Below are 23,203 nucleotides of genomic sequence, written 5' to 3'. Positions count from 1 at the left end.
CCGGGGCCCGTCCTCCAGTGCCAGCGGGAAGGGCAGCTCGCCCCATGCCTGTGACTGGCCACACCCCCCGGCCTGCTGCGGGTGGCAGGAGGGTTCCCCAGGCTCCTTGCCCATCTCCCTGCCCTGCAGGTGCTGGCAGTCCGTCCCCAGACAGTGCTGGAGCCGGGGCCTTACCTGAGCCGGGCATGCTGGCCGGGCGCTCCCCATGTGGCTCTGGGTCGGGCTGCAGGCGCGGCTCCGGTTTATAAACGCGTCCGGTGGGGGGAATCGCACACTCGAGCGGCCGGACCACACACACGTGTCCTCGTTCCCAGTAACTACCACCCATCAATCCCCACCCCCTGCCTTCCGAGTTAAATTATCCCCCAATCAATGCGGTTCGATCCGCCCGCGCTGCTGCCGGCTGCCCCCGAGCCACGAGCCGCCAGCCTGCGCCCGGTCGATATCAGGGGCTGTTTCCAAAGAACTCCCGTCCCCCGTCCCCCGTCTCCCCCCACCCCAGCCCCACTCCCTGGCCCGGGCCGGCGCCGTCAAGACGCCTGACCATGTGGGGCCAGAGGTGTGAAATCCACAGGGGTGAAGCCAGCTGGGGCGTGACCCCCCCGAGGAGAGGGCTGAATCCTGCTCTCCTGGTGCAGAGGGTGCTCCCCGCCCTGCGCCTCCAGCCCCAGCAGAGTGAACTCCACCCCGCCCCAGCAATCGGTGGCTCAGGCACCCGGCCGGCTTGCGAAGGCAACACCAAACTCACCCCACCCGGGAACGTCTCCCTTTGCCCCTGTCGGGCCCCGGGCGCCTTCCCCTTGCGCTGCCCTGCAGGCAGCAAGCTCCAGCAGGGGGCACTCACGCACACAGCATCCAAATGAGACAGCAGGCCTTGCCCCCCCCGGATGTGACCCCCCCCGACCATTGGCCCCTGTGCAAAGCTCACCCTATGGGCGCCTGTCACACCTGCATGGCTGGGCTGCCGGTGGGGCAGGGTGGGCCCAGGGTGGGTCTGGCTCAAATGCTGCGGGCAGTGGGGTAGATGGGTCAGGACTGACCCAGTGGTGCGATGCTCGGGGACACGGCCCTGCTGGAGGTGGCATCTTTCAGCTAAGGACCATCATCAACAGAATGAATTCATTGAAACACTGCGTGCCTGACCCCCATGTGTCCTGGCTCCCCAGCATGACACTCCACCGCATGAATTCCCACTTCCTGGCCCAAACACTTGGGAGGCTGTTCAGCTACCCTTGTGCCCCACTCCAGAGGCAGCCGCATCTAGCATCCGGTGTGCAATCCTCATATAACTAGCTGCCCATGACCCACTCCAGATGTGGCATCTCCATAGCAGAAGCAGGCCCAATAAGAGCCATTTGCCCCCTCCCCACATTTCACTTTATTTACACATTACAGATGTTGTGGGGGCCCCCTGAGCGTGGATCCCCAGTACAATCCCCCCCGCCAACCCGGGCTGGAAGGAGCAAAGTCTGGCTCTCATGTGCTTTTATGGCTGGAAAGAGCTTCAGGCTGCCTGAGGAAACCGGGGTGCATTATTGGCCTGGTGCGACGGTGTCACGGAGTCCCGGGGCGATGCTCTGGAGCTGCTCCCCATGAAGCCGGTCAGGATTCTGGGGAAGTCTCCTCTCTGGGAGCAGCCTGTCTGCAGGGCACACAGCTCACACAGCTTCCACCTTCCTGGGTCTGACCTCGGAGCATTCAGCATCCTCTGCCCCTCCGTGCGCTTCCCAGAGCGAGTCCGCCCAGGCGGGGTCCTGGGGAAGCCAGAGGGTCCTGCCCCCCAACTCCGCAGTCAGACGTGACTCTCAGCCAGCCAGTAAAACAGAGGGTTTGTTAGACGACAGGAACATGGTCTAAAACAGAGCTTGTAGGTGCAGAGAACAGGACCCCTCAGCCGGGTCCATTTTGGCGGGCAGTGAGCCAGACAACCACGTCTGCCCTTCACTCCACGTCCCCAGCCAGCCCCAACTGACTCCCCCTCCAGCCCCTCCTCCTCTGGGCTTTGTCCCTTTCCCGGGCCAGGAGGTCACCTGATTTCTTTATTCTCCAACCCTTTAGCTCTCACCTTGCAGGGGGGAAGGGCCCAGGCCATCAGTTGCCAGGAAACAGGGTGTCGGCCATTCTCTGTGTCCAGACCCCTGCACACACCTGCCCTCTAGGGCTCTGCAATGATCATACACCCTTACCCCACCACCTAGATACTGAAGAACTGCATAGGGGAAACTGAGGCACCCCCACACTATTCAGAGGAAACATTAAGAACAGTCCCACTTCGTCACAGACCGGGACGGTGTGTTGGAGGGGAGAAGCTTGGGGGGGTTGGTACCTAGCTCGCAGGCTAAGGCCTGGCGGCTGCGGGGGGTGGGGGACAGGCGTGCTCTGGGACAGCTCCTTGCTGCATCGTTTCCCACTGGCTCGCTGGCTCCCATGCAGCTCAGGGCCAGGTGTCCGTGCATGCAGGTAGCTCCTAGCAGAGGGGACTTGGCCAGGTCACTGGGCTGCTCCCCACCCACCAGGGGTCGGAGCTTTGATGGGCTGGGAGACCCTGCGGGGGGCAGCGGGGCCTGCAATGTTGAAGGGATGGGTGGAGAGTGGGAGCTACAGCATCCATGCCACCTGGAGCCCCTAGCATGACCTGTTCTCAGCGGGGAGCCAGAGAGCTGTGCCTGGTTCTCTAAGGGTGGGCTTGGCACCTGGACTCCTGGGTTCTACCCTGGCTCTGGGAGGGGAGTGGGGTGTGACAAAGTGGGACTGTTCTTAATGTTTCCTCTGAATACTGTAGGGGTGCCTCAGTTTCCCCTAGGCATTTCGTAAGTCTCTAGGGGGTGGGATAAGGGGGGTAATTGTTGCAGAACAAAGGGCCAGGGTACATAAATGGCCGACACTCTGTCTCCTGGTAACTGATGGCCTGGGCCCTTCCCCCCTGCAAGGTGAGAGCTAAAGGGTTGGAGAACAAAGGGATCCGGTGCCCTCCTGGCCCGGGAAAGGGACAAAGCCCAGAGGAGGAGGGGCTGGAGGGGGAGTCAGTTGGGGCTGACTGGGACATGGAGTGAAGTGCAGACGTGGTTGTCTGGCTCACTGCCCCCCAAAATGGACCCGGCTGAGGGTCCTGTTCTCTGCACCTACAAGCTCTGTTTTAGACCATGTTCCTGTCATCTAATAAACCTTCTGTGTTACTGGCTGGCTGAGAGTCCCGTCTGACTGCGGAGTTGGGGGGCAGGACCCTCTGGCTTCCCCAGGACCCCGCCTGGGCAGACTCACTGTGGGAAGCGCATGGAGGGGCAGAGGAGGCTGAATGCTCCGAGGTCAGACTCAGGAAGGTGGAAGCCGGGTGAGCTGTGTGTCCTGCAGACAGGCTGCTCCCAGAGAGGAGACTTCCCCAGGGTCCTGCCTGGCTTTGTGGGGAGCAGGTCCAGAGCATCGCCTGGGGACTCCGTGACATGGGGTCTCCTGGATTTTGGGGGAGCCGGGAGCCAAGACTCCTGGGTTCTCCTCAGCTCAGTCATGGACTAAGTGGGTGACCACAGCCAAGTCCCTCTTCCTCTTTGCACCTCCGTTTGCCCAGCTGTGAAAGGGGGTGATGGCACCCCCTTGAGGGTAGGGGGCTATTACAGAGAGCGGGGTGCCTACCCCCCATGCAGCTCCCCTGGCCTTGCCCTGGATCCCGGCTGGCGTCAGCAGGGCATGGCCAGGCCCTTCATGGTGGTCTCCATGCCGTGCTCCCCTCGCTGGCGACTGGAGGGGGCGGGGGGGTTGTCTCTCAGGGACATTGGGGGGGTTACTCTGTTGTCATCAGGGGCTCTCCCTCCTCGTGGCCCAGCTCTAGTGCAGCCAATCAGTTCCTGCTGCCCCCTCCCCCGCTGCCCCATTGATCCCTTTGTCCTGATGGAGTTTTCCCCGGGGCGGGACAGGCTCCTGCACGCACTGACCTTGGGAAAGCGACAGATGGCACAGGGCGGGGGGGAGCCAGAGAGCAGCCCCCTCTCCCTGCTCTCCCCATCCCCACCCCAACCACAGCGACTGGGGGTCCCAGCACCCCCTCAGCCACAGGGGCCCCAGACCCAGCCCAGATCTCCACTGGCAGATCCTGTCTGCTGGGCTCCTTCCCCAGCCCTGCCCTGGGGCCCAGTCCCCCTGGCTGTCGCGGGCTGTGGGGAGGGGAGCGGTCCCTGTGCTGCTGTGACCGCCTCCTGCTGGCTGATGGAGGGAGCTGCTCTGGGCTGGGTGCCACCCGCAGAGGGGGAAGATGTGAAAGGAAGAACGGGGCTTGTGGGACCTTGAGCATCCCTGTCCCCAGCTGGGAGAGACGAGGACGGGACGGGAAATGCATAGGCCCCCTGCACAGATCCTGGGCATGAGCCGCTCACGGCCCCTCGCTCTGCACCCTGGGCTCAGCCGGCCCCATCTCCAGGGCCAAAGCTGGGCACTGCAGGGCAAGAGCGGCCCACCTCCGAGCCGAGCAGCTGGGGACGAAGGTGGGTGGATGGGGCACGCCCAGGCAGGGCGAGGGAGTGGGTCTCTGGGATGGGGGGGGGCCACGGGCCCTGGCGCATGTCCCTGATGGCTGATCTGATGTGACCCGACAGACGCGCTAATGAAAAGCCCCTCTTGGGAGGGTGCCGCTGGCTGGCCCCAGCCCTGTCAATACGCTGAGCCAGGCTGGGCGCTGACGGCCCCTCGGGCAGGGAGCCACCAAGGTCAGGCCGAGGGGAGAGACCCAGCACAAAGTCTGGGATTGGGGGGGAACAAACCCAAGTGCAGAACCATGGGCCACAGGCTGGGGTGTGTCCAGGGGCCAGCCCCATGGGCTCCAAGGGAGAGCTGGGTGGGGAGGAAGGCTGCCCATGGTTTCAGACCACTCAGGGGGGTGTTTGGGGGATCTACCCCTGAGTGAGACCAGCATTTCACTGCAGCCAACGGCTCACCCCCCATCCCTCTGCACTGGGCCTGTGTCACCTGCCCCATCCCATCCGTGCCAAGGGGGGGCCGTCCTGCTCAATCAGAACAGAACACGAGGGGCCGGGTGGAGCCGGGCCTGCGGGACCCCTTGTGTGTCTGGCTGTGGCCCCCCCCAGCTCCATCCCCCAAGCGTGTGGCCAGAGTGGGGGGTGTCACGTGTAGCCTGGTGGCTCTGCTCCGTGCATTCTCCCTTCATGTGGGGCCATGCTGCTCCGCCCCCCATGTCTCCTCCCTGCACTGCTCACGCCCAGCCTGAACCCCAGGGCCTGAGGGGTGCCTGACACATGCTGTGCCGGGACCCCAGGGCCAGGCTGCAGTCGTGACCCATCCCAGGTGCCATGGAGGGGCCTGTGGGCTACATGCGGGCACGGGGTGGGAGGCAGAGGGCCAGGGAGGAAGCCCCCCTCTATGTGTGACCCCTTTCCCCAGGGGATCGGGGTGTCCCTGGGGGAGGGGATGGGCCTTGTTCCCCCATTGGCAGGGAGGATCCAGGCTCCACAGGCCGATCTTGCGCTCAGCCATGAGCTGGCCTGGCCTGGGCTTGCCCCTGCCAAACAACCTGCTCCCCCCTGGCTTCTCTGTCCTGGGAAGCCAGGCCCTGGGGCAGGACTTGTTGGGGGGACGGGGGAATCGTCAGCTGAATGGGAGCTCCCAATGCGAGGCTGTGAGCAGAAGGACTGGTACAGAAAGGGGCATTGCGAGTGGGAGCAGAGACCTCTGGACTTGGCACCCATGCGACTGCTGCTGGACTCCTGCGTCCAAGTCTGGGGCCCGCAGTCCAAGGGGGACGTGGATACATTGGAGAGGGCTCAGCGAGGACAGTTCGAAAACCTGCCGCCCAGTGGGAGACTCCAGCAGCTCCATCTGTTTCGCTGAACAAAGCGAAGGCTCAGGGGTGACTTGAGCCCAGGTGATCCGTCACTGCATGGGAACAGGCAAAGGCCTGACGCAATCCCAGGGCTGGAAGCTGGAGCTAGGCAAACTCAGACTGGACATAAGGGGCAGATTTTAAATTAACATCTGGAACAACTGACCCAGGACTTGGGGAATTCTCCATCACCAGCGGGGCCAGTTCCCTGAAAGCTCTGGTCTAGTCCCATCTGGAATCCCTGGGGGCAGGGGTCTGGCCTACGCTCTCCAGGTGGTTGGATGAGATGATCACAGTGGTTCCTTCTGGCCTTGGACTGTAGGAATTGGCTGGGGCTGGGGGAGACAAGTCGGGGGGCAGGGGAAACGGCCCGTGACATGCACCCTTTGTTATCTGCCCTTCAAGCCAGAGCAGCTGAGCGGGTGCCCTGGCCTGGCTCAGTGTGGCTCCCGGAACAGGCCCATGGCCGCTGAGGGTGTGCGTGTGAGGTGTGTGAGGGAGCGTGTGTGAGGTTTGTGAGCCTGTGATGTGTTGGGGGTGGAGGGGTGGAGTGTTAGTGGGTGCGGCAAGGGAGCATGTATGTGTGTTGGGGGGTGCCTGGGGAGGCGAGTCCCTACCCTGGGGATCCCCCTGCTGGGACCCCCCGCTCTGCACTGACGGTGCTGGGTGGCGTCTCCTGCTTTGGCCAGTGCCCCCAGGTCGGGGATTGGAGCGCCAAGGGCTATCGCACCTGGCAGGGCCGCAGTGAGGCCAGGCTGGGCACAGAGCATGCGGGTTGGCACCTGGGCACTAGGCTCTCATCAGGGGCAGTGTGCATGCATGTGAATGCGTGTGAGTCCACACACGTGTGTGTGAATGTGTCGCGTGTTCAGACATGCTTCCTCTCATGCCCAGCCCCCTCCTTGCTGGAATGCTGCCACCCCAGTTCCCTCTGCACCCCTCAGCCACAGCTTGTGTCTCCATCGCTGCTGAGCCCCAGTGTCCCTTCCCTGAGCTGGGGCCACCCGGATCCTGGGGAGGATTCCTTGGACACCAGCCAGCCAGCGACGGGGGCCTTGCACCTCACCGCGGGGGAGCTTATTTGCCCGGGAGCTGGGAAATCCTGGGGGCACAGATGAGCTCGGGGAGGTTCCCCACAGCTCTAGCTAACTCGACCCCGGGTGGTGCTAAGCCCCGGGGACAGGGGCCTTACGCTGCAGTGAGCCCACCAGCTGCGGCTCTGGCATGCAGGGACCTGGCCGCCCTGCTTCCCCACGCTGCTAGTGCATCTCCACTGGCCCGGCGCTGCCGGGGTCCCTCCCTGCACCCCAACAGCAGGGCTTGGCACACCCCGGGCTTCTCCAGGTTGTGGGACTCTCTGGTCTTGCCTCTAGTTGCATTAACCCACTTGGCCACCAGGTGTCACCGACGCTTCACAGATGAGGGGTGCAGACACCCAGCGGCTCCAGGGGTGTCTCTGTTCACCTGCAAGTTGCTGGATGGTTTCGAGGGGCGTCATTGGATTCCATTTGCCAGGACTCCTGGGTTCTGTCCCCGGCTCTGGGAGGGGAGTGGGGGCTGGTGGGTGAGAGCAGGGGCAGCTGGGAGCCAGGACTCCTGGGTTCTGTCCCCGGCTCTGGGAGGGGAGTGGGGGCTGGTGGGTGAGAGCAGGGGCAGCTGGGAGCCAGGACTCCTGGGTCCTGTCCCCGGCTCTGGGAGGGGAGTGGGGGCTGGTGGGTGAGAGCAGGGGCAGCTGGGAGCCAGGACTCCTGGGTCCTGTCCCCGGCTCTGGGAGGGGAGTGGGGGCTGGTGGGTGAGAGCAGGGGCAGCTGGGAGCCAGGACTCCTGGGTCCTGTCCCCGGCTCTGGGAGGGGAGTGGGGGCTGGTGGGTGAGAGCAGGGGCAGCTGGGAGCCCGGACTCCTGGCTCCTGTCCCCGGCTCTGGGAGGGGAGTGGGGTCCAATGAGTCACAGCAGGGGCTGGGAAGCCAGGACTCTGGGTTCTATAGTTGGCTCTGGGACGGGAGTGCTGTCTAGTGGGTTATCGGGGTGCTGGGGGAAGGGGACTGGGAGCCAGGACTCCTGGGCTCTTCTATACCTGGCTGTGCCACTAACTTGCTGAGTAATCTTGGCACAAGATCCTTCTGCACCCCCTGCCTCAGTTTCCCCTCGATACGGCGCTGATAATGCTGCTGCCAGGGCACTGGGAGGCTTCCTGCCCAAAGTTCTGTGAGGCCCTGGGATGGGAGGGGAAGGTCTCTTGGGAATTCTAGCGACACAACCAGCTCCCTGTGTGGCCCAGCATCATGGTGCCGAGTGCCCCGAAGCCGGCTGGCCGCCCGCCTGCAGGACTCTGTGCCCACACGGATGGGAGCTGCCCCCCAGCGGGAGATGCTCACACACATTACACCAGTTATTCCCACCCCATTGGTGGGGCTTCTGCAGCATTAGCGGGAGGGTGGCAGGGGAGCTCACCCGCCCCAGCAGAGAGGCCAAGGACTCTGCTAACTCCATGGAGTTTCTTCAAATCTGCCCCACGACATGGTGTCTCCTGCTGCCTCTGGGCTCCCCCCCCCCCCGGTGCTGGGATCTAAACGCCGCCTCTCCCCAGAGCCTCAGGCTGCTCCGCTTAGCTCAACACTTTAATCTTCTCGGGAGGTTTTGTCGCTGTCTCTGAAATAGCAACAGCCACGACTGTCCCGTCGGGAGGGCGGCTCTGGGGCAGGATGGGCAAGTGCCGTGAGGTGCAAAGCCTGGGGTCCCAAGGAACCCTGGGCCGCGGTGGGTCGCAGTTTGGCGGAGTGAGGGGGCTGGTGTGGGCAGGTTGCTGCTCCCCAGAGCTGGGTGCTCACAGCCTCTCCAGGTAGAAGGACTTCCCCCCGTGGTTCAGCTCCCGGAGGTGCTGCAGGTGCTCGCAGTGTAGAAGGTAGCGCAGGGCTGCACGCCGGACCTGGCAAGGAGGCCAAGAGCTGTGTGAGTAGCCAGGACCCCTCTGCCCTTCCCTGGCATCTGGCTGGGGCCTCCTGCCTGGTCCCATTGCCTGCTGCAGGGCTGGGTGGAAACCAGCCCACGCCCCTCTGCCCCCAGCAGGAAGGGGACTAGCCCAGTGCCCCCCACCGCCTGGGCAGCAGCTGAGCCTGCAGCGGGGAGAGCTGTGGGCTGGGTGTGGCAGGGTGTCAGGCCTGGCCCTCCCCTCGCACTGCACCTTTGCTGACGCCGCTGTTGCTCACCTGTGCCAGCGTGTGGGGACTGGGGCCCTGAGGGGCCCTTTCCCTCCCACCTGGGGTGCAGCCCGCTTGGCGGGATGGGCGGATCTGCGAAGGCCGCAGGGGGACCACGGTGGGCTCTCCAGGCCGCTGGCTCTGGGGCATTTCCCCTGTGACTTGATCGGGCCGTATCCCTCCAAGTGAAATACTCCCCGCCCCCTCGCCCTGATCCCGCTGCCCCTCACCCACGAGGAGCCGACTCCTGCCCTGCTGGGGCCAGAGGCTTGTGTTGCAAACGGGACCCGGATAGAGCTGGCCACGGCGATGCCTAGGGTGGGTGATCTCCCCTGGCGTCCCCTGGCCCATTCTCACCGAGCAAACCGGGTGTGAAAGGCGGCCAGCTGGGAACCCCCCACTACCAGCAGGAGCCTTCCCAGCCAGGCTCCCTCCAGGGTCAGCGCCCCCCTGCTCTCCCCAGCCTTACCATCAGCAGTGCCTTGTTAGCAAAGCAGAGCTCCTCCGCAAGGCAGGCCCGCAGGTTCTGGCAGGCCTTCACCAACCTCTGCTCCTCCTGCTTCTCCCTCTCCAGACAGACGACTCGGCCCCACGCCCAGCTGTGGGAGGAGGGGGGCACTGAGACACGGCAGCCTTTGTCGCGCAGACCCTCGCGCTGGCCGGCGCAGCGGGGCGTGAGTTGAATGGAAACGCAGAATGGGAGGGGGATCGGCAGCCATTGGCCGAGGGGGACAGAACCAAACCCTCACCCCTGGGCTGAGTTTGCCCCATTGCCTGAGTCAGCACCTGGCTGCTGCACTGAGTCAGTGGAAATGACTTAGAACCCGAACCTCCCTCCCCCCGCTCCCGCAGGGCCCTCAAGCTGCCAGTCAAAATACACTCGACACTTTCACTTTTGTTTCCTAGCTTTCAGGTTCGTGGGCACTGGTTAGTCCCCCTGACGTGGGAGACCTGGCTTCTATTCCCGGCTCCGTCCCTGCCGCTCTCTGTGCCTTAGTTTCCCCTCCCGCCTTGTCTTGTCTGTTTAGAGCACGAGGTCCTTGGGGCAGGGACTGTCTCTCACTCTGTGTCTAGGCAGCTCCCAACACAGTAGCCCCCCGCCCCCCAGCCTGGCGACTGCTGGGCTCTAAATCACACCCACAGCGTGGGCTTGGAGCTCCTCTCACAGCTGGGGTCAGTGAAATGAAGCAATTGAGGAGAAAAGGGGCCTTTACTTTGGGCTCTGCGAAGTGGGTGCGAAGCCGGTCGGATTTGCACCGGTGGGAAGGACAGGCCCGGAAGCAGGCAGCTGGGGCCAGCTTAGCTCTGACTGTGCTGACCGAAACCAGGGCTCTCAGGGTCGCAGCCGAATGTGCTGGGGCTCGGCCGTGGAAACAAGCCCCAGTGTCTGCAGGTCCCGCCATGCGCTTAGGGGGATAAACGTCCAAGCCACCAGCCTCGGCTCAGGGGCGGTTCTCCAAGCACCTGGCTCCCGTGCCCCAGCTGGGCTGCCCGACAGAGCTCAGCAGGAGGGCCCCAGGCTACGGCCACCGAACCTCCTTGCTGACATCCATGGGCAGGATCAGGCCCAAAGCCAAGGGGTGGGGGAGCTTTGTCTGGTCCTGGGCCTGTGGCTAGAGCCACATGAGCAGCCCCCACTGCATGCCTGGAGCCCCTGTGATTTGAATGGAGCTGGGGGCGGATGTCGGGGGCCGTCAATAGGGGCCCTTAGCACCCGTCACCTCCAACAGCCCCAGCTGGTTTCAACGGAGCTGCCTCCCGCCCTCGCTCGCTCCTCCTCCAGGCCCCGGGAACCAAGGGAAGGGGCCAAGTGCTTTGCTCTGGGGAGGGCGAATGGCCCTGGGCTGCACTCAGGGAACACGTGGCGTTTAAAGGGAGCTGGAGGCCCGGGCGTCTGGCTGGCTGTCGCGGGTGGGGCGTCTGTGACCTTTGCTTTATGTTTTTGCCCCAGCTGCCTGGCCAATCTCTGCCCGCCCGGCTGGCACGGCGGCAGATGTGTGCTCTCCTGTGCCCGGCCTCCTGTGCCCGGGTTTGTGCCAGCAAGGGCACCAGTGCCACAAGGTGAGGCCTCCCCAGCGACGGAATGGGGCGAAGGGCCCATCCATTGGGTCACTGCCAGGGAGCGGGGTCCTATGCTGCCCGGCGGGAGAATGAGCCCGAATGGCCTCGAAAGCAACGACGCAAGGAACACCAACGCTGGCTGCACCTGCCCCGTCCCAGCAGGCTCCTGTCTCCCCGCTCAGGCACGGCCCTGGGCTGGCCGGACCATGCTGCTGATCGCCAGGCAGGGTGCCCATACGTCCCGTTTTCTTTTTCTAAGCCCTTTTCTAAGCCCTGTCCCGGCTGTCCCCACTTTTTTTGGCAAAACTGGGCATTTGTCCCATTTGTTCTTGCCATCAGTTGCCCTGCATGCGTTGGTGGGTGGGCAGGGGGGCCTGGGCTGGTCCTGTGCAGGAGGTGGGGGGCCTCAGGCTGGACCCATACAGGTGGGTGGCGGTGGGGGCCCACTGGGAGGGGGGAACTGCCCTTTGGTTGGCCCCATGTGGTGTCCTGTTTCCCCGTTGGGAAAATGGGGTCACTTTACCCCCACAGTTCCCTTTGTCAGTAGCCCCCGCCACCCCCCCCCTCGCCAGCGTTCTGCTGCTGGCCGTGGTGGGGGTTATTATTCCACAGAGAAGTGGCTTTAATCACAGTAACAAAGAGCTAGAAACCCCCCTCCACAAACCCATTTACCTTTTAACCAGATTCTCATAGGCAGCCTCCTTCTTCACCAACTGCAATCGAAAGGGCACATTCAGCTCTGGGCCCAGCCTCTCCCCAGTTTGTATTTCTACCCTGAATCGTAAGGACTGCCAGCTGGGAGGCAAAATCACCAAGCCCCAGCAAGGGAAAGTGAGGCTTCTTATACTGATTGGTTCAAAGTGCCTTCCATTTCGGGTGGTGAGGGGTGGGGTGACAGCTCCTAGCACCCATCACCCTGAAGGGTCACAAAGTGCTTTGTACAGTGATATATAAAATAGGAGAGTGAGGACTCCCAGCACTACCATGCAGCCACCTCTGGGGCGCAGCCTGGCAGCTGGCTAGCAGAGCACAGCCTCACTGCGCAATACTTTAGGGTAGAATGTAAATACTCATGCTGGGTTTCGCTGGGATGCTGGGCTTGATGCCCCGAGTCTTACAAGTGCCACAGTTTGAAGAGCCACAAGCAGTCAGGACCTGCGTGTTATAATCCTCGCGAGCCACTGGGAGCCCCCCATGGCCAGGCAACAGAGCCAGGCCCATGAACAGAGGCCTCCAGACGGCAGAGTGCTCCAGGGTGGGCAGCAGGAGATGCCAGCTGGGAGCTAAAGGCAGAGGGGGCGAGTGAGCCTTCAGCTTCTCTCTGCAGGGAGGTTGCCCCGGGGGATAGGGCAGGGAATGCAGGGCCTGACTGGGGAGCTCTGCTGGGAGCTGTCCCCTCCCTTAACATCCCAGGGAGGGCCGGGTTTGGCCCAGGGACATGCCAGGGTGGGATGAGGGGGTGCTGATTGGATATCTGTTCTCAGGCCAGGGGTAGCGTGAAGAAGAGACCGGGACTGTGGCTGTGGGCAGAATCTAGCCCTAAGGAATGAGATGGGAAGCCAGCCTCTCCCCACGTCTACGGCCTTGATGAGACCCAGCCCCTATACAGCTGGGAGCCGCTCAGCCCCACAGGCTGCTGCCATCAATGGGGCCCAGGCCCCGTCCCCCTCCGTTCTATGTGCCCAGGGGCTGCCCTCCTGCTGGCCCCTCCTGAGCCCTGGCTCCAGCCCTGCCCCCCATCTCTACACCCTGCCTGCCCCCCCAGGTCCTGACTCCAGCCCTGCCCCCGCTCCCCATTCCATGCCCTACTGCTCCCCCCCAGGGCCTGGCTCCAGCCCTGCCCCCCCACATCTCTACATCCTGTTGGTCCCACCAGGGCCTGGCTCCAGCCTTGTCCCCCCCAACCACATCCTACTGCTCCCCCCTGGGGCCTGGCTCCAGCCCTGCCCCCCCCCCGTCCACACCCTACCGTTCCCCCCCCCAGGGCCTGGCTCCAGCCTTGCCCCCCCATGCCCTACCTCCTCTTCCCTCAGGAGCTGCTGGAGTGAGGGGACATTGCTGCCCTTGCCCAGCTTTTCCCTGCCAGGTGCCATTGTCGCTCTGGGGGCGGCTGCCGTCCCGGTACCGTTTGGTTCCCTGGTCACCATGGCAGCTTTAGAACTGTGAGACAAAGCCGGAGGCTCTGTCTGGGTGATCCGTGTAGCCCGGAGGAGGTGTGGGCAGAGTTCAGTCGCCCTGTGGCAGGGGCCTGGGTGCTCACCGGTGCCCAGTGTCCCCCATCCATGGAGCTGCGGGAGACCCCTGCTCAATTAAAGGGCAAGGACAATTTAATGAGCTCCGCGTTTGTTCCTGTCTCTTCCAATTGCCCCTGAACTGGGGCAGCCCCTGGGCCTGCTGCCCTGGAGCCCTGCTGCAGAAGGCCAGGGACAAATCCTGCTGCCCTTGGGCCGGGAGCTTTGCCTGCACTAGCCAGATCCTGCGAACACTGCAGGGAAATGCGCCCCCTTTGCCAGGGAGCCCCCCTCCATGCACTCACGAAGGAAATGTTGCTAGGAGAGCAGGGCCCCACATGCCATGCGACGCACACACCTACTGTACAAAGCCGTTCCCTGCCCATCGGTGAAGGCGCGGGGTGTCTGTAATGCCCAGGCTCTGGCTGCCCACGCAGGCAGCCTCAGTTACTGATACTTGATAACTGTGATCCCCATCTCGAACAGGGTCAGCCAACCGACCTGAACCATCCAGGCCCGATTGAAGGGCTGCTGGCAGCTGGCAAAGAACCCAAGGACTGCACCCGACTGGCATGAACCGACAGGTGGCAGCCATGCACTTTCTCTGCAATGGAGGTGCCAACCCCAGAGCCTTTGGCTCCCAGCCTGCCACGCTCCATCTCATCAGCCTGTGCAGGGCCTGCAGTCTCCAAGCTCTCTCCGCACTAGCGGGGAGGAGGGCTGGAGTCAGGGGCCGCTGTTTGCCTGCATTTGGCCAGTGTGGCGAGCTGAGTCACACGTGCTCGCATACACCGTGACTGTGAATTTCTTCCAGGCCCGTAAGTTTACATGAGGTGTGAGATACAGGTGGGCGCAGGAGCTAAACCAACACTGACCGCCACTCACCCCCGTGCTCTCCCCCTGCCGTACATCAGCCCCTGGAAATCTATTAAGATCCCCATTTCCAGTTCAAAGGCCCATACCCAACCCTCTTCTTCCAGGGGCGGGAGTAGTGCTGCCCATCCCCACCATGGCAGCAGGGAGGTCGAAGGGTGGGAAATACAGCAGGGGGGCACTGGGCTTTGGCTAAAGGGTGGGGTTTCAAATGCACTCAGCTCTCACTGACGGGAACAGCGAAAGGGCCAGCAACTGCACTGGGCCAGGCCAACCCTGAGCCCTGGGGACACTCCGATGCGAAGTGGGTGCAGCCCCCTGAGCCTATAGTACAGTTAGAGGCACCATGCTGGGGAGTCCCAGGGGTAGTGGGTGGGCCAAGGGCATAGGATTACTCCCCCCACCCATCAATCCATCCCCTTGCAGATATTGCTCCCTCCTCTGGGGCAGATGTGCCATCCAGTGTTGCTGCTTTTCATGCCAGGATCTCAAAGTGCTTTTCCCAGCAGTTAATGCTGCACCCTCACATCCCCACAGAGTAGGGCCTGGGGACTTCAGACACATACCCCCAAAGCCAGCTAAAAAACTGAACTGCTCTTCCTGGGAGGCAGCCCCCATCTGCCTGCCCTGAGAGCCAGTGCAGGAATGACCTCACCCCAATTGGCAAGGAGAAAGGGAGAGGGAGCCAAGCCTCTGCCTTTTCATCCCAGCTCTGCGATCCACTCCCTGTAGGCACAGTGGGTGAGTCACCTCCTCTGCTCCCCACGTGTAAAACAAGGAGCCCCTGCCCCTTCTCCTAGGGAGGAGACAGGGAAAGGAGCAGCTAAAGGAGCACGGGGTGCAGCGAGAATCCCCAGCGCCTGTAGCCGTGTATAACCCAACTGCAGCCAGCTGCTGAGGGGAGGGTGCGCTGTGCAGAGCCTTCACCAGGGAATGGCCCACATTCTGGCAAGGGGAGGAGCAGCAGGAGAGGAAGCGGGCAGCAGCAGCGCCTGGGGGGCTCCCAGCTGTTCTTGGCCAGGTGATGCAGGAGCCTGCTCAGTACAGCGACAGTAAGGGACCTTTGTCAGAACCCCCTGGCACCCGCTCCCTGGAGAGCGCAGGCAACTGCACCGGCCGCCTCCCCCCCGGGATCAGACACTTCCCCCACTCTTTATTAGCCACCTCCCGGGGCTGGGCCAAGGCTCAGGCTGTCCTGAGAGCAGCAGGTGCAGCCCTGGAGCAGGTGGGGTCCGAGGGAGGGTTCCCTGCAGTCAAAGAGCAAAGGGCACGTCGCCCGCAGGGGAACGTTCCTTTTATTAAACAGCAATTTAAAAAGAGAGCGAGCAGGCCGACGGCCAGGGCGCCTCCTCCGGCCCAGAGCCGGTGTCTGCCAAGCCCGAGTGACTGGCACGCAGCTTGCCTCCAGCCTGGGAACTTTAGCTAGAGGGTGTGCTGCTGCTTGCTGCAGCCCCTTCCCCAAGAGGCCTGGAGGAGTCCATGGTGAATGGCACGAGGCGCTGGTGAGAGCGGGAGGGAACGGGGAAGATTTTCACCCAGCTGCCCAGCTGGGGTGTGTGGAAGAGACAGTCAGCAGCAGCAGCCTCACCCCCCAAGAGCAGGACACTGAGCCATTTACTGTCTGGGTGGGGTTTAAACAGGCTCAAGATACCAAGGCAACCCCCCCAGGCCCCGATACCCCCCCCCAGGTCTAACGGGCAATTCAAGCACAACAGGCTGACAAGGAGTGGGAGGATGGAACCACAGGCCCCCATTGCATCAGAGGGAACCAACTCCCACAAGGCGTTTAACCTTCGGAAAGCCCAGCCCATGGCTCCAGCGTGGGAGCTGGAAACCACCGCTGGCCTCAGCCCGCGAGCCATTGCTGGGAGTGATGGAGGGTCAGTAGAGTGAATGGAGCCATTGCAGTCAGTGCAGAGGGGTGCAGGAGCACTGACCTGGAGCAGTGTCTTTTATAAATATGCTAAAGCTACTCCAATAGTCTATTCACAGGGCTAGGGGCTCCAGAGAGGCACTAGCCACTAAAAAGGGATGGAGTCTGGAATCTCTTCAGAGCCCAAAAGACAGGCCCATGCCGGCTGCTGGTCATCTCCCTGTTCTGCAGCCAGTACACGGCTTCAGAAAGGGACTCCTGCCCAGAGGCCAGGTATCCCCAGCCATGATGTTGCTGTTAAATCCAACTCCATGCAGCAGTGAGTGATCCATGAGCCCAGTGACTTCCCGCCTTCCAGCTGCCACCTGGACATGGACTGCTGCCAAAAGCCACTTGTGACTTGCCCCACCCAGCAAGGGGCTCTCGGTGGCAGGTCCCAGGAGCAGTGCTCCTGGCGCAGCTCACAGGGTGCTCTCCAGCGTGTTGTAGTTGTCCTTGAAGCTCTTCAGCTCCAGGAAGTGTTTGGCACGTTTGCTCTTCTGGCTGGAAGGCAGGTAGGTGACCTGGATGGTGGCTGAGTTGGAGACATCAGGCGAGAGCGTGAGATCCTTCGCTGCTGACTGGTGCTGCCTCTGGCTGCTGCCCCCTCGCGCTTTGATACTGTGGAGGAAAAGGGGATGTTACTGAATCCACCTGGAACAGAGAGCAAGCCTTCCTGAGCGAATAATGAGACTGCAAGAAGCCTAATTAGATGTGCCAGTCAGTTAAATCAACGGGGTGCAGGCAAATTGTGGCAGGGTGTACTCTTTAACCTGTAAAAGGGACAGCCTAGGTTCGGTCAAGGAAAACACCAGAAGGAAACTGAACAACGGATGGGATCAGAAGCCATGCTGGCCGCTATAGGTTGCAGGCCCCAGGCCACTCCTGACTGGAGCCCTACAGACTTTGCTTTTCTGACTGTCAGTTTGGTTGCTCTGACTCACTCAGATGTAAGGGCCTTAAGAACTGGGTCAAGTGGCTCCTTCCCTGACCTGATGCCTCAGGGAAACGGAGACTGCCTGCCTCAGATTGTTTTGGAGGCCTTCTTAAAGGGGACACTTTGTCAGTTTGGTTTTGGCATCCCCCTTCTCAGGTCCTGTACAGACACAGCCAGCTGCACAGAGATGGGATCCTTACGCTGCAGAATTTCACCATCCACAACCCCCTTCAATGGATGGCCATGCAGACCAAGGCCCGGATGTTAAACATTCCCATCGCCAGTCAAACTTACATGTTCGTGAGCTCAGTCAGGGCACCCTGGTACTTCAGATATTCCGTCTTCCCAAAGACCTGAACACAAACAGAAGAGTGCCTTAGAGACCTTGGACTCTTGGTGTGCATTGTCCTTGATCCTATTCGCAGCAGCAGGCAGAACAGAGGGGAAATGTGTGCAATGCTGCAAGGCGAAAGACCTGGCTCTGCAGGAATCCACCCCCTTTGCAAAGACCAAAGAGAAGATCTGGGCTGACACTCACCCCTGTCCCATAGCGTGCAGTGTCATACCCATCCAGGAGGGTGTCAATCAAGGTTTTGCGAATGCCTCTGAATGGAGTGCTGGAATTTCTCAGCTCCAACAGGTAGGCATGGAAATTCTTTCCCATTAAGGACTGGGGGTGTCGGCCTTCTACATAAAATGGGATCTCTGAAAAAACAAAGTGACACAAGGATGCCAGTGATGGCGGGTCAGAGTGTGACACACACTCCAGGGGCCTGGAAGAACGCGCGTCCTGATGAGTGACCCAAACCATCCAACAAACTCCTCCTCCTGCACCTCTGCCTTTCTGACGGAGGCATCATACAGCAGAGACCAGGTTCTTGCTGCTGGCAGAGACACCAAAGCTAGGATGGTTCAACAAATCACTGCATCAAAAGGGAGCACATGAAAGACACTTTACAGCCAAAGTCTGCAGAAGCCTTTACTAATTGGGGGAGTTTCTCAGAAAAATCAAGCCCAGGTGTCTCAAATTGGACACCCAGAAAGTGAGGCACACAACAGTGTGAGATCCTTTCGGAAAGCCAGGCAGCTTAGTATTTGAGGAATGTCTTTTCCTGTGGCACTGTAGATAGTTTAGACAGGAAAGACGCAGTGTAAATAACTTCCCATGGCTTCTGCTGTGTGTTACGTTCTGTATTTTACTCACCTTGGCACTGACTAACCAGATCAAATTCACTTCTACTTCACTTTATTTGTGTCACGTACTAGTTTTCAACCTTTTCCTCTAGCAGAAATCTCTACCACTCTAGTGAGGACCCCAATTCCTTAGTTGGGAATCCCTCCCACCTAGGGATATGGTGGCAGCCCCCAGGCGGAGAACCCTTGTGCTAGCACAAGGCTATTGGCCTAGGCTCCAGAGGCATGTCCCCCACTGGCCACGCTCCCCACCTAAAGGCTTTCTCTTACCAGAAGCTCTGATTGCGTCCAGTGCCTTCATTCTGTACAAGTAGTTATAGCAACCTGGAAAAGAACACACACAAACTGGTCTGGAGAAAGAAAACACACACACACCAGCAAGTTGGCACAAGCGGGGGCTGCGTGAACAGGAGATTATCCTGTTGGAGCCTTTCCCACAGCAATGAGGCTAGCCCCGTGCAAATCGCAGAATGACACTAATCCGATTATGCAGCACCAATGGTAACTGACAATCAGTTTCCTTTGTCTGGGGGTTTCTGCTCTGCTTGGTGAGAAAGGTAAAGTCGGGAGTGTCAGAGCAGAGGTGGCCCAGAAGCTATACACCATGGGCTGTGGCTGCTTTCCTCTGTGATATGGCAGAGGGGAACAACAGCTCCCTACACACTATTCCATTTTGAGCTGAATGGCTTCATTTCAGCCTGTGTGGTGGGAGCCTTGGTCGCCACAGGCTGCTTCTGTGTATTAAAGACAGGGGCAGGGCTGCAATCTGCTTGATTGTAACCAAGTCAGAGTAACAGTTAGGGATCATGCCAGGTTCTGGTGTGACAGGCTGCATGGTAACCATGAGCAGCTCAGCAACAGCGCCACCTGCCCCACGGAGAAGGACTGCGCCCCAAACAACACTGCAGCAGGACAGTTAATACTGTGGGAAGAGCCAGACAGGCTCAAAAGCTAGCAATGTAACTTCATAATTCCCAGATTCTGAGAGCAGTAGTGGGAGGACGTTTGCATTGTGGAGGTTGGAAGGCTGAACAAGAAGCCCTTTGATCATCCTCCCCCTCCACCCAATATACTCATCAATAAGTTAGGGTGCATATATTTAGAAGACACAGTACATTGGCTTCCTGGTGTCTCTAGCTGCAGGAGCCTGGCATCATCTTCAGCCAGGAGCCGGGGTTCATACTTAATGTCCTGTACCCTTGAGAGGCGAATGTCAATTTCCTCTTTCAGGTCCTGTCCAGAAGAGAACAATGGCATCTTACATTTATAGAGCACCCTCCTTCCCAAAGCATCTATGAATCCCAACAGACAGGGATCACTGCACCCAGCCCTGAGATGCAGCAATTATTTAACAATAGAAAGTAACACACTGCGACCATTTAATCCAGGAAGTGAAGATTCCCATAGTCAAGGAGAATTCAGAGAGTCAGAGCACAGCTATCAGGCCTGGTGTCCACTTAAAAGTTAGGTTTCAGAGTAACAGCCGTGTTAGTCTGTATTCGCAAAAAGAAAAGGAGTACTTGTGGCACCTTAGAGACTAACCAATTTATTTGAGCATGAGCTTTCGTGAGCTACAGCTCACTTCATCGGATGCATACCGTCGAAACTGCAGCAGACATTATATACACACAGAGACCATGAAACAATACCTCCTCCCGCCCCACTGTCCTGCTGGTAATAGCTTATCTAAAGCGATCATCAAGTTGGGCCATTTCCAGCACAAATCCAGGTTCTCACCTTCCGCGCCCCCCCCCCCCAACTCACTTCCTGCTGGTAATAGCCCATCCAAAGTGACCACTCTCTTCAAAATGTGTATGATAATCAAGGTGGGCCATTTCCTGCACAAATCCAGGTTCTCTCACCCCCTCCAAAAAGTGGTCACTTTGGATGGGCTATTACCAGCAGGAGAGTGAGTTGGGGGGGGGGGGGGCGGAGGGTGAGAAAACCTGGATTTGTGCTGGAAATGGCCCAACTTGATAATCAGTTTAGATAAGCTATTACCAGCAGGACAGTGGGGCGGGAGGAGGTATTGTTTCATGGTCTCTGTGTGTATATAATGTCTTCTGCAGTTTCCACTGTATGCATCCGATGAAGTGAGTTGTAGCTCTCGAAAGCTCATGCTCAAATAAATTTGTTAGTCTCTAAGGTGCCACAAGTACTCCTTTTTTTTTTTTTTAAAAGTTAGGTCAACATAGCTATGGCGCTCAGGGGTGTGAAAAATTCACACCTCAGAGCCACAGCTACCCCGACTTAGCCCCAAGAGTAGGTACAATTAGGTTGACTTAAGAACGTTTTGATTGACCCAGCTATCATCGGGGAGGTGGAGGTCCTACCGTGACAGAAAACCCCCTTTGGTCTCTGCAGGAAGACTCAGTGCTACAGCCCTACATCGGCATAGCTACGGGGCCAGAGCTGTGCTGCTGGAGTGCTCCACGTGTAGACGTGGCCATCAGAGCTTTCCTTTAGCCAGGACACCACAGCTGATGTCCTGACTCTTACAAAGTGCATCACAAAACCTGTAACAAGAGCATTGATTTTAAGACTCATCAGAAAGATGGTATCCTCCTGGAGCAGGGCATTCCTTAGCTCCTGGCTGGAGCATTGGGTGCATGGTGCATCATGGGGAAAAGAAGAGCCAAGACCATCTCCTACAGCACCTAGCTGTTCCCTGAAGGTCTCCCATCTAAGAACTGCCCCCCTGGCCCTGCTTAGCTTGGGATATAGCTGCAGCGTAGGAAAATAGGAAGCATCAGCACACACAAAGCCTTATGGAAACAAGCAGATCTATCACCCAACGCATAACCTCCCCCGCCCCCGCGGCCAGCAGGAGGCAAGCCCCACACACGGACCTTGGGGGCGTGTTGTCCAACCGGCACATGGGGCCCCCGGCGGGACTTCATGGCGAAGCGCATTATCTGCCTTTTCACAAAGATGAAGAGCAGCACAAACACCTAGTCAAACACAGCAGGAGAGAGACACGGTTAGAACCCCGCAGAGCCAAACCCTCCTGCCTCGGGGGCCGGGGCCCCAACCGGGCCTCTGCGCTGCGAGGGGTCCTGGCTGCAGCTTCCAATGCCCGGGGGAACGAGGCGCCAGCGGAGAGGCCGGGGGCTGATTTCAGAGCAGCGGGCGGGGAGCCCGAGGGTGCAGCCCGTGACGGCCCTTTTAAAGGGGCCTCCCCACCGCCGTCTCCCCTGGGTGGGGGCAGGGGACACTGGAGAGGTCGCGCGGCCCCCCCCGCCCACTATGGGGGCCCCTCCCCCCCAACGGGACCCCAGCGCGGGACCCCCCCGCCCACTATGGGGGCCCCTCCCCCCAACGGGACCCCAGCGCGGGACCCCCCCGCCCACTATGGGGGCCCCGCCCCCCCCCAACGGGACCCCAGCGCGGGACCCCCCCGCCCACTATGGGGGCCCCGCCCCCCCCAACGGGACCCCAGCGCGGGACCCCCCCCGCCCACTATGGGGGCCCCGCCCCCCCAACGGGACCCCAGCGCGGGACCCCCCCGCCCACTATGGGGGCCCCGCCCCCCCCAACGAGACCCCAGCGCGGGACCCCCCGCCCACTATGGGGGCCCCGCCCCCCCCAACGGGACCCCAGCGCGGGACGCCCCCCGCCCACTATGGGGGCCCCGCCCCCCCCAACGGGACCCCAGCGCGGGACCCCCCCGCCCACTATGGGGGCCCCGCCCCCCCCAACGGGACCCCAGCGCGGGACCCCCCCGCCCACTATGGGGGCCCCGCCCCCCCCAACGGGACCCCAGCGCGGGACGCCCCCCGCCCACTATGGGGGCCCCGCCCCCCCAACGGGACCCCAGCGCGGGACGCCCCCCGCCCACTATGGGGGCCCCGCCCCCCCAACGGGACCCCAGCGCGGGACGCCCCCCGCCCACTATGGGGGCCCCGCCCCCCCCAACGGGACCCCAGCGCGGGACGCCCCCCGCCCACTATGGGGGCCCCGCCCCCCCCAACGAGACCCCAGCGCGGGACCCCCCCGCCCACTATGGGGGCCCCGCCCCCCCCAACGGGACCCCAGCGCGGGACGCCCCCCGCCCACTATGGGGGCCCCGCCCCCCCCAACGGGACCCCAGCGCGGGACCCCCCCGCCCACTATGGGGGCCCCGCCCCCCCCAACGGGACCCCAGCGCGGGACGCCCCCCCCGCCCACTATGGGGGCCCCTCCCCCCAACGGGACCCCAGCGCGGGACGCCCCCCCCGCCCACTATGGGGGCCCCTCCCCCCAACGGGACCCCAGCGCGGGACGCCCCCCCCCGCCCACTATGGGGGCCCCTCCCCCCAACGGGACCCCAGCGCGGGACGCCCCCCCCGCCCACTATGGGGGCCCCTCCCCCCAACGGGACCCCAGCGCGGGACCCCCCCGCCCACTATGGGGGCCCCTCCCCCCCAACGGGACCCCAGCGCGGGACGCCCCCGCCCACTATGGGGGCCCCTCCCCCCCAACGGGACCCCAGCGCGGGACGCCCCCGCCCACTATGGGGGCCCCTCCCCCCAACGGGACCCCAGCGCGGGACGCCCCCGCCCACTATGGGGGCCCCTCCCCCCAACGGGACCCCAGCGCGGGACGCCCCCCCCGCCGCTCCTCCACCCTCGATGGGGGCCCGGGCAGGCGCCTCGCTCCGCCCCCGCTCTCCGCCCGGCGCCCCCTCAGGCCGGGGCCGCGGCCTCACCAGGCTCCCGTAGGCCATCACCAGCACCACGTTGACCCCGGAGAGCCAGTTGCTGCCGGACGTCGCCATCCCCGGCCCGGCCCGACCCGGGGCCCCGCAACAACATGGCGGCCGCTGAGGCCACAGTGCGGCCGCGTCACGTGACGGGGGCGGGCGGGAAAGGGGGGCGGCGCGCCCGGCCAAGCGCCAGAAACCATGTGACCCAGGGCGGGCCAAGGAGAGGCGCGAGGCCGAGCCACGTGACAGGCGGGAGCGGCGACAGAGGCCCCCGCCGGGGTCACGT

At 61.9% G+C, this 23,203-nt stretch overlaps 3 protein-coding genes across 3 annotated transcripts in view; 1 reads left to right on the top strand and 2 right to left on the bottom strand.

Moving 5' to 3' along the window:
* UBAP2L (ubiquitin associated protein 2 like) overlaps positions 1-23,203 on the top strand; it is a 403,300-nt gene that overhangs the window by 335,917 nt on the left and 44,180 nt on the right. The window lies entirely within an intron of this gene.
* On the bottom strand, positions 8,460-14,503 carry CFAP141 (cilia and flagella associated protein 141). Its single transcript, XM_073323159.2, has 4 exons — positions 13,105-14,503; positions 11,759-11,799; positions 9,495-9,624; positions 8,460-8,754 (listed from the first exon to the last, which is right to left on the bottom strand). The coding sequence occupies exons 1-4, from the start codon at positions 13,231-13,233 to the stop codon at positions 8,653-8,655; spliced, it is 402 nt and encodes a 133-aa protein (XP_073179260.1). The 5' UTR covers positions 13,234-14,503; the 3' UTR covers positions 8,460-8,652.
* On the bottom strand, positions 16,441-23,065 carry LTAP1 (lipid transport auxiliary protein 1). Its single transcript, XM_073323158.1, has 7 exons — positions 22,921-23,065; positions 21,083-21,184; positions 19,349-19,466; positions 18,504-18,557; positions 17,578-17,744; positions 17,334-17,392; positions 16,441-16,723 (listed from the first exon to the last, which is right to left on the bottom strand). The coding sequence occupies exons 1-7, from the start codon at positions 22,987-22,989 to the stop codon at positions 16,525-16,527; spliced, it is 768 nt and encodes a 255-aa protein (XP_073179259.1). The 5' UTR covers positions 22,990-23,065; the 3' UTR covers positions 16,441-16,524.

The sequence above is a fragment of the Lepidochelys kempii genome, chromosome 24, assembly GCF_965140285.1.
Source record: "Lepidochelys kempii isolate rLepKem1 chromosome 24, rLepKem1.hap1, whole genome shotgun sequence".
Classification (NCBI taxonomy): Eukaryota; Metazoa; Chordata; order Testudines; family Cheloniidae; genus Lepidochelys; species Lepidochelys kempii.
This window is presented reverse-complemented; position numbering and strand designations above follow the sequence as displayed.

Excerpts from the sequence above, each read along its gene's own strand:
- CFAP141 (XM_073323159.2), bottom strand. The coding sequence starts at position 13,233 with ATGGTGACCAGGGAACCAAACGGTACCGGGACGGCAGCCGCCCCCAGA. Across the intron at positions 9,625-11,758 it reads TATGAGAATCTGGTTAAAAG|CTGGGCGTGGGGCCGAGTCG; the intron begins GTAAATGGGTTT and ends CTCCTCCCACAG. Across the intron at positions 8,755-9,494 it reads CTAACAAGGCACTGCTGATG|GTCCGGCGTGCAGCCCTGCG; the intron begins GTAAGGCTGGGG and ends CCTCCTTGCCAG.
- LTAP1 (XM_073323158.1), bottom strand. The coding sequence starts at position 22,989 with ATGGCGACGTCCGGCAGCAACTGGCTCTCCGGGGTCAACGTGGTGCTG. Across the intron at positions 17,393-17,577 it reads CTGCACGCTATGGGACAGGG|GTCTTTGGGAAGACGGAATA; the intron begins GTGAGTGTCAGC and ends GTTTGTGTTCAG. Across the intron at positions 16,724-17,333 it reads CTGACTGAGCTCACGAACAT|TATCAAAGCGCGAGGGGGCA; the intron begins GTAAGTTTGACT and ends TTTCCTCCACAG.